The following is a 9,670-nucleotide window of genomic DNA, read 5'->3' on the forward strand; positions in this document are numbered from 1 at the left end:
CAATAAGTAAAAAAGTGATTAAATATAATTTCTGGCACTCCTAAAGACCTATTAAAATCCCTACATCAGAACAATTTATTTATAATTTCTCATATTGTAAAAAACGAGAACAAACATGAATAAGTGCTTTATTTAAAATACTTATGTAGAAAATACATTATGAAACAACAGTACTTACAATGTACACTGCATTTATGTAGTACTTCTCCAAGTGCTAGTAATTAAAAGTGTAGTTTAGGAGTCATTTGATATTTATCATACACTCTAATCTACGTCAATGTTAAACAACCAGTTTTACAACTGAATACATCGACAACTGCATATTTTACAGGTTTAACAGAAGCTCACCGTGACAGATAATGTGATTTTACCTGAGCTAAAGAGTGAGGAAGTAAAGTGGAAATAAATCAAACTACTTTGAAGCTACACAACGGGGTCAGAGGTCGTCCATCATGGCCAGCAGGTCGTCTCCTTTGCTGCTGCTGAGGTTTTCCGGCTGCTCTTCTGCCTCCGCAAACTGTCCCGCAATTTGAGCCAGTTGAGTCGCAGCCTGTTCATCCTGAAACAAAATTAATTCCAAACATGTTGATTCTTCGCAAATTTGCAAAACCCAGTGCGTATAATCATAAAATACTCTGGTCTATGCATTGGTCTATTTACTTTACCTCGCTAACTTTGCTACTAACAATCAGACCACTGTCATTTGCCCTGTAATTGTCTTTAATTGCTCTTATATATTTTCAATTTTACTTATTTTAGTTTAATATCTTATCATTGCTTTTTACTTTCTATTTATCTGTACTTATTTCTGTCCTTGTTCCTATCAATAATATGTCCCCCTGATAAGGAGTGTCCCATCAGTGCCTGGTGTTTTTAACTGGCTGAAAGTCCTTTCTCAGGTTTAGATGTTGCTGACAAATAGCTTAAGACTGAAAACTGTCTGGTTAACAGTCCGCAGTATTGCATCACCCTACCTCCATTGCTTGGATATTTATCACTCCAAATAAAGGCTCCTCAGCGCCACTTGAAGCTTCCCTGTGAAGCAAAATATAAAGTTATATTGGTGGGAAATTATGTCAATTAAATAGCAGAGAATGAGTAAAGAAAAGCACGCACGCCTCCTCCTCCTCCTGGTCTGTAGTAAACAGGCTGATCCGAAAGCCACTTTCAGTTTTGGGCATGTCGTCGGCTTTCATGCTGCCCATTAGACGAGCCAGCAGGTTCAGCTCCTCCTTGGCCAGCAGGTTGGGAGTGTCATCCGTCTGCAGCAGGATGGTGGAGGTGTACAGGAAGGTTATGCATGATTCATATTGTGAGATGACTGAGGGGATTACGCAGTGATGGAAAAGGTATCCAGCTCCTAGTAGCTCTACCACAATTAAATACTCAATTACAAGTAAAAGTGTTGTGATTGGGGCCGGCTGGCAGTGAGATTTTGTTTTGTTTTCTAGTTCCTTCCTTTCTCTGTAGGCCCTGCCTCTTTCTGTGTTTCCTGTGTTTTCCCCCTTCCCTCCTGCCTACTGCGGCCAGCTGACTACACACACCTGTTTGACATTCCATCATCCCTTTGAGCCACATTGAGCCTTGCGTTTGGGTCTGTTCTGTATCCATCATAACAAAAAGTCTTGTGTTCGAAATCTTATTTAAGTAAAAGTACACAAGATTATCAGCAATATGTTTGTGTGTAAAATCTTAATTTACAGAGAAACTAGTAACCAAAGCTCATGCAAATGTAGGGCAGTTAGAACATCAAGTAGAACGTTAAGTATAGGACAAGTACCCACCACACACTGTACTTAAACAAATGTAGTTATGCTACTGGCATTGCGCTTATATATTTATGTAAAGATTTTAGTTGAGTAATGCATGTTGGCTCGCGGGAATCTGTCTAGCTCCATTCTGCGGTGAAATGTATTTAAATCAATTAAATGTAGGTGTACTGTTGCCTGAGGAACTTGATAGCTAGGGAAAAATTAACACGTAGTATAATAAATCAATATGAAATGTTGAGTTGTTTACTTACACCTGTGTTTTTCCTGCTCGTAGGGATATTACCTTGACAGAGTGAGCCTTGGATGTGTGTGTCTCCTCTGGATGATTTACAGTGTACCTTTTTAATTCATGAAAAACAAAACAGCTCTGTCATCTTTTAATCCACATATGTCATATTACCCATATAAGCTAAAGTATATGCGCTGTAGTAGCATACAGTTTTACTTACATGTTCATGCCCAGTCTGATGACTCTGTCTCCGTGCAGGTCAAAACATCCCTTTCTGATGGGGCTGGTGTAACTTCCTCCTGTGGGGAACTCGCTTCGTCTCACTTCTCTGCCCTTCCTGTCAAATGTCCTGTGGAAACAAGAAGCAGATGACAACACTCTGGGATATTGAGAGAATCCTTATAAGCACTTTGAAATTTAGACATGTCTGCTTGTTAGGGATGCCTTTGTAGTTATACAAGTTATACAAAGTGCATACACAGCCCGGTCTGGTGCCAATAATGAAGGTCAAGTGTTAAATTGTCTGTATATGATGTCCAACACTCAAGCTAGAAAAATGATTGGTGTATAAAAGTAAAGTAGATTTATATTAGTTGTGAAACCCCTTGCGCATACAAGGTTGTGGATAGTGACCCTGAGTAAATGTCTATTTTTGCTAGTATCCAAATCAAAGAAATTGCTGTCTAGCTGCGTGCTCATAAAAAGAAATATACATTTAAGAAATTTGAAAAAGAAAAGATTTATTCGAAATGAAATATTCAGTTTTCCAAGTAAAGAAGCAAAGACATTAACCATCGGTTTAATTGAGCTGAAAATACCAGTTTTAACTTTAGAAGCCCAATTAGCTTTTCATAGCTAGACTAAAACAATTATTTTAATGTCAGCTGAAACATGCTGTCCATTTTCTAGGCTGAATGAGTTTTAAATGTATCATTAAAGTAACAAAATATACAGTTCCATTGGTGCTTTGAACTAAATGCTGAACATTAGCATGCTAACATAGAACGTTCTGTTCATCTTCTAAACTACATGGATAGTTTTACTTAAATTCTTTATTAATGTAACAAAAATCTAAATCCATAATGGTGCTTTGAGCTAACTGTGAACATTGGCATAGTAGCACGCTCACAATGACAATGGCAACAAGCTGATGTATATCCGGTATAATGTTTACCATCTTAGTTTAGTGTTCTAACATGCTAACATTCGCTAATAGGCAACAAACACTTTTAGTTAAAGAATGAAAAGTTAGGGACTCTTCAAAGTTGTTACAATTCATCCTGAGAGGGGCGTTCATGTCTGGACCAAATTACCTTCCAATCCATCTTGTAGATCTGGAGATATTTTACTTGTTAATTGAATACTTTGGCCTGGTGGTGTGTGATTAAAAAGTCGGAAGATCACCAAGGTTATTGGGATTCATACTCGGGGGGGCTTTGTATGTATGTACCAAATTACAAAATCCATATAGTATTTGTCACAATATTGCAGTCTATAGTTGTTGAGTGCTAGTGGTATCTAGATGCTAGCTAGAAAAGTGGGGCAGGACTGGATCATGTTATCCAACAACACTCTGTATGTTACTAAAAGATTGTTTTAATTAATTGTTTTGATATTTCTAATTATCAGAACACATTCAAAGCCATGTTTGTCATCTGCGTACCTAATAAGCCCCGGAACATCCATCCCATAAGGCACTGGGCCTGATGTCGACAGGGCAAAACGTCCATTGGGATTTTGGAGTTGATTTTTGAGGAAAAGTGACACCTAAGAGAAGGAAATAAAACTATAAATAATATTTGCATCTACACTGTCTGGAGGGATGAATTTTTAAAAAAGCAGACGACTTACGCGAACATGCATGTCTTGAAAAAATATGAGCAGTGTTTGTCTTAGAAGCTGGAATTCACCTTCTGGTAAAGATGAGTATATCTAAAAGAAAATAGGTCGCACAGGATACAGGTGATGAAAACTGACGGCTGGATTCCAGTATACAGTATGTAGTAACAGACTATGGTACAGACTAAACCCCTGTATCCTGGGATAATGTGATAAAAGCATTCATTAACAGAATATGATAATTTATGGTTGATTTTATAAAACATCTCTCGATATACCTCAATGATCTTCCTATGTGTCTCGTCCACTTTGTTCCCGACCACAGGAGTGTCTTTTACAAATTCCCTGATGGTATCAATGTGATTGTAAGTGATGAGCAGCAGGTCTTTAGGCCGTGGACAAAGCAAGACCTGATATTTGAAAGCCATGACCATCAGCTCGTAAAGCTGCATGGGGAAGGGGAGAGAAAGCAGGTAGAAACTTCAAGGATATGCAACCCCTGCAATTGAACAATGTTGTTTTCTTCCATACTACAATTTTTGGCAACACTTTATTTGAAGGGGTGGTCATAACACTGACATGACACTGTCATTATTACATGACATCTGTCAGGAGCATGACATGTTGTACAATCTTGCTTAATGTCAAGTTCTTATAACACAAATTGTTGTCTTAAAGTCGAGTTGTCATAACAAGGACATCTCAGACAACACTAACTTTGCATTAAAAGTGTCAATTTACAGAATGACACTTAATGCTAACCGTCATGAATACTCAAAATGTCTCCTTAATGTTCATGACAGGAGCCATGTGATAATGATAACGGTGTCATGTCAGTCTTATGCACACCTCTTTAAATAAACTGGTACCCAATTTTCTTAACATCTTTTTCAAATTGCAAGAAGTATAAAAGCTTTAGTCTTAAGATTTGGACTTGAGATATAAAAATGAACCCTTCAGAGTTGATTCATTTTGAGGTTAGACTCTCTTGAAAACTTGAATTGACCTTTAAACAGTTTAAACCAGTAAAGCCTTAAAATCTGACAGGGTAGATTTAATAATAAGACAGGGCAGCCTTGCATGCATGGCCACATATCTTCACTATAGGCTAGTGTACAATTATTTGTCATGGATTGAAAAAACTTAGTTTTAGATATGTATAAAACACTATTACCACAACTTTAAAAGAAAACAAATATGGTTTTAAAACATCTATTTCTACTATCATTTACATACCCTGTCCATGCTGGCCGGGTTCAGCCTCATGATGGAGGCATGCGCTAACCGAGTTAGCACTGTTTTCATGGTCCTGTGAGAATATAGCTGCTGAGGTTTGAGAAGTTCCTCCATAAAGTTTTTACCAAACATGGTCCCAACTATGTCATTCATAACTATAAGTAGGTATGAGACAGAAAAAGAAAGGTGGTTAATTCTGCTTAGAATATGCTATTTTAGGTAATGGAAGGAAGTCTGTTTTGATGTTAATTCATGCAAAATGCATGACTGTTAATTACACCATAGTATTTCTGCAGTATTTCTACACTGGGATATTGCTACTTTAAGTATAACATGTAAGTACTTCTTCCACCACTGGGGCAGGGGCAAAAGGAGCTAACTAAATAACAATGTGCTGAAATATGGATACCTCTTTTCCTGTCATTTTCTGACCAAACTCCTGCATCCGTGTCAGTTTTCCCAAGTAAGAAAAGAAAGAAAATAGACTTGTGATTTGGTGTTTTGCTTTAAAGATATGGGCTGCACATGTTCAGTTTATAATCTGACAGCTACAGCTTGTCAGGAGGAGGGATGACTGGGTGCTAAACACATACAGTACAGCCTGTAAGGTCTCTAGCTACTTCTACCTTTCTCTGAATTGTCGTCAGATGTGTTGAGAGCGTGTAGGCGTTGGTCCAGTATGTAAAGCATCTCTCCACCAAGATTAATGAAAACCAGAGGCAAAGTTCTCTCAGACATCTTGCAAAAAAGTTTTAGGCAAAAGCTGGTTCAGAAGTAGGCGTTAGAAGCAGCTGATCCCCATTTTAGGTCAGAAACACTCTTCTTGTTTAAAAGGCATTATCTGATTGTTCCTGTTGGTGGATAGCCACTGGTAACAAATTGCCCATGTTAAGCCTTATCTGGTCATGCTTCTCAAGATAACCTGTCACACTAAGATGCAACAGGTGGTGAGGAAGAGGATTAGCAGACACAAGCTTATTGGTCAGGATGCGGATGACGTGACAGCACAACACAACCAACCACAATGGCTTTGTATGTAAGTATGTTCAATCTCTGTGAAAAGACTATTTCATCTACTGTATATCACAGGAGTGTGAGCTTGTATAGGCTTGTTAACAATAATTTAGAGTACAATGCAAACTTGAAAGTAAGGCCTTAGAAACCAATATATGACATATGTTTTAATCTTTATTTGTTTAAAAAATATTTAATTTATAGTTAAATTAAAATATATATATATTTTAATAAACATTATTAGGTAAACTGAGCAAAGTGTGTTTGTTAAACCTCTCATTCCAAGTACTATAAGTATTATTGTGCTGCTGTAACAAACTCCACTGTTCTGGGTAACCATTCCTCATAGATCCCAATAGAACCAAATGTACACAAAAGTACGTGGGCAAGGGTGGCCTCATACTATACTTTTTGTTCAAATAATGTAGCTGCCTACACAAATATTGCATACTGATATTTGTTTCAATACAAATGACTACATTACAATGATTTAGTTTTGGTTATAAATGAATTCTACACGCAGTGGTAGTAAAGGATAGTTGCTATAGCTAAATTGACTTGTCCCTAAAGTCAAATTTTACAAACTAAACGGATGTGATATGATCTGTTCACTACTTATACAATGCCCACACGTCTTTGTCTCTTTCTCTCCCTCCCTGCCATTCAAAATAAAAGATTAGAGAGTATCATGCAAATGTAAGTGTATCTTTATGCTCACTGTTACAGCTCCTCACTTTCAAGGGAGTCACTTTCATTTGTCACAGTCTGGTCCACCGGTAAAAGCCTTTCTTGGGAAATGTTTTACAAATTGAGAGATGAGACAAAAATATAAACATCTGGAAAGAGAGCTGAACAAATCCTGATTGATCTCACCAGACGATACAGTGGATTAACCAACAAACCGATTATGAGGATCCATCTTTACCTCTGGCTTCTGTCTGTGTAAGTCAAACTTAGTATTGATAATATTAATATTAATTGTATTGAGCTGTAATTTTGTCTTGCCATATTTTCACATTCTAAATAAAAGAATTTGCTTTTCCCACATCATTTAGTGTGGTTTGAAGAAATTAAGCAAATATTTGTTTGATAATTTGACAGTGGTCCTGTTGTTAGTTGCTTGTTAAAGAACTATATAAACTTTTTTAATTCTGTTGAAATGTTTAAATTAGCTAATATCATGTCTTCTCCCACCAGTATAACCACCTGTTCTGGTTCAGGGACCGGTTTCAATGATGTACCAAACCTAGATCCAGAATTGTATAACCTGAACTGGATGAAATCTATACCTGAAAGAACTTCAGTATCTGCTATCTCCATTCCTGGAACACATGAAAGCTTAACATTACATGGAGGACCACTTGCCAAATGTCAAGTTTGGACCTTAAAAGACCAACTTAATGTGGGAATACGGTATTTTGATGTGCATGTTGGGATTTGGCTGCCCACCCAAAACCATATTTACATCCGGGATAGACACTGGATGTTTTCGCAACACATTCAATTTGATGAAGTCCTAAGGACGGTTTCAGATTTCCTCACAGTCCACAGTACTGAGACTGTGCTGATGAAAGTTACACTACAAGGGTTATACAAGAGGAAAGTGGAAGAAGAACTTCTCAAAAAATTAATTCAAAAATTCAAAAAGAAGATATGGAATAAGTTGTCTGTACCAAACATGGAACAGGCAAGGGGCAAGATTGTTTTTCTCCAGAGTAACATGTTCAATGCTGGAACATTAAATCATGAATCATTTTTCATTAAATATAACAAGCTAATCAATGTTGAAGACAAAATAAAGCAAATCAAGCCACACCTCTGTGACCATCACATTGTATTGACTGACAGTGAAGCATCAAGGTTTGAAAGTCCTAAAAATGTGGCCAAAAAAGTTAACACACAGCTTAAAAACTTGGTTGTAAAACATAAGAAAAACTCCTTAAATCAAGGTTGCTTAGGTGTCGTAAGCATGGACTTCCCCAGTGCTGATCTTATTAAAAACATCATTCAACTAAAACCATGTAATTGTGGTAAAGGTAAAGAAAAAGGACAAAGACCTGATGTAGACATGCCTGTACCGGAAACTACACCTGAAGCATTATCGACATCTGGGAAGGATCCTGAACCAACACTAGAAACAGACCTTGCCCCAGAATCACCAACATCTCCGCAGGATTCAGAATTAACACCTGAACCAGAAAATCCAACATCTAAACATAAACCCGAACCAACAGCTGCACCAGAATTACCAACATCTGGGCAGGATATTGAACCAACAGCTGAACCTGTATCACCAACATCTGGGCATGATCCTCAGCCAACAGCTGCACTGAAATTACCAACATCTGGGCAGGATACTGAATCAACAGCTGCACAAGAATCCCCAACATCGGAACATGATCCTGAACCAACAGCTACACAAGAATCACAAACGTCTGGACAGGATACTGAACCAACAGCTGCATCAAAATCCCCAACATCTGCGCATGATCCCGAACCAACAGCTGCACCAGAATCACAAACGTCTGAGCATGATCCTCAGCCAACAGCTGCACCAGAATCACCAACATCTGGGCAGGATACTGAACCAACAGCTGCACCAGAATCAACAACATCCGAGCATGATCCTGAGCCAACAGGTGCACCAGAATCACCAACATCTGAGCATGATCTTGAACCAACACCTGCACCAGACCCACCAACATCTGAGCATGATCTTGAACCAACAGCTGCACCAGAATCACCAACATCTGGGCCGGATCCAGAACCAACAGCTGCACCAGAATCACCAACATCTGAGCATGATCCAGAACCCACAGCTGCACCAGAATCACCAACATCTGGGCAGGATATTGAACCAACAGCTGCACCAGAATCACCAACATCTGTGCAGGATGCAAAACCAACAGCTGCACAAGAATCACCAACATCTGAGCATGATCCTGAACCAACACCTGCACCAGAATCACCAACATCCGAGCATGATCCTGAGCCAACAGGTGCACCAGAATCACCAACATCTGAGCATGATCTTGAACCAACACCTGCACCAGACTCACCGACATCTGAGCAAGATCCTGAGCACACAGCTGCACCAGAATCACCAACATCTGAGCATGATCCTGAGCGAACAACAATTGCACCAGAATCCCCATCATCTGGGCAGCATCCTGAACCAACAGCTGCACCAGAAACACCAACATCTGAGCATGATCCTGAGCCAACAGCTGCACCAGAATCACCAACATCTGAGCAGGATCCTGAACCAACAGCTGCACCAGAATCACCAACATCTGAGCATGCTCTTGAGCCAACAGCTTCACCAGAATCACCAACATCTGAGCATGATCCTGAACCAACAGCTCCACCAGAATCACCAACATATGGGCAGGATACCGGACCACCAGCTGTCCCAGAATCCTCAACATCTGAGCATGATCCTGAACCAACAGCTGCACCAGAATCACCAACATCTGGGCAGGATACCGGACCAACAGCTGCACCAGAATCACCAACATCTGGGCAGGATACTGGACCAACAGCTGTACCAGAATCACCAACATCCGGGCAGGATACCGGA

The 9,670-nt window shown here is 39.1% G+C and overlaps 2 protein-coding genes across 4 annotated transcripts; one reads left to right on the top strand and one right to left on the bottom strand.

The window, feature by feature from the left end:
• Positions 1-115: 115 nt before the first annotated feature.
• oscp1a (organic solute carrier partner 1a) lies at positions 116-6,039 on the bottom strand. Of its 3 annotated transcripts, none has more exons than XM_034892634.1 (11): positions 5,703-6,039; positions 5,486-5,515; positions 5,077-5,231; positions 4,119-4,286; positions 3,853-3,933; positions 3,665-3,768; positions 2,222-2,350; positions 2,056-2,110; positions 1,117-1,262; positions 975-1,035; positions 116-559 (listed from the first exon to the last, which is right to left on the bottom strand). In XM_034892634.1, the coding sequence occupies exons 1-11, from the start codon at positions 5,812-5,814 to the stop codon at positions 437-439; spliced, it is 1,164 nt and encodes a 387-aa protein (XP_034748525.1). In that variant the 5' UTR covers positions 5,815-6,039; the 3' UTR covers positions 116-436. The 3 variants fall into 3 exon arrangements, with proteins under 3 accessions (XP_034748525.1, XP_034748527.1, XP_034748526.1); XM_034892636.1 differs by having other exon boundaries at positions 5,486-5,519; positions 5,669-5,801; XM_034892635.1 differs by lacking the exon at positions 5,486-5,515.
• A 1,160-nt stretch (positions 6,040-7,199) lies between these two features.
• LOC117957187 (1-phosphatidylinositol phosphodiesterase-like) lies at positions 7,200-8,422 on the top strand (the record flags this gene model as incomplete). Its single annotated transcript, XM_034892783.1, has 1 exon — positions 7,200-8,422. A coding segment is annotated over exon 1 (1,173 nt), but the record flags the coding sequence as incomplete, so codon positions are not given.
• Positions 8,423-9,670: the final 1,248 nt, after the last annotated feature.

The sequence above is a fragment of the Etheostoma cragini genome, chromosome 14 (genome assembly GCF_013103735.1).
Source record: "Etheostoma cragini isolate CJK2018 chromosome 14, CSU_Ecrag_1.0, whole genome shotgun sequence".
Lineage (NCBI taxonomy): Eukaryota > Metazoa > Chordata > Actinopteri > Perciformes > Percidae > Etheostoma > Etheostoma cragini.

What these genes read in the sequence shown, in the direction of transcription:
- oscp1a (XM_034892634.1), bottom strand. Translation starts at nt 5,814, where the DNA reads ATGTCTGAGAGAACTTTGCCTCTGGTTTTCATTAATCTTGGTGGAGAG. An exon ending in TGACGACAATTCAGAGAAAG is followed by an intron (nt 5,516 to 5,702) that starts GTAGAAGTAGCT and finishes ACACGGATGCAG; the next exon opens with GAGTTTGGTCAGAAAATGAC. An exon ending in AGAAAATGACAGGAAAAGAG is followed by an intron (nt 5,232 to 5,485) that starts GTATCCATATTT and finishes ACCTACTTATAG; the next exon opens with TTATGAATGACATAGTTGGG.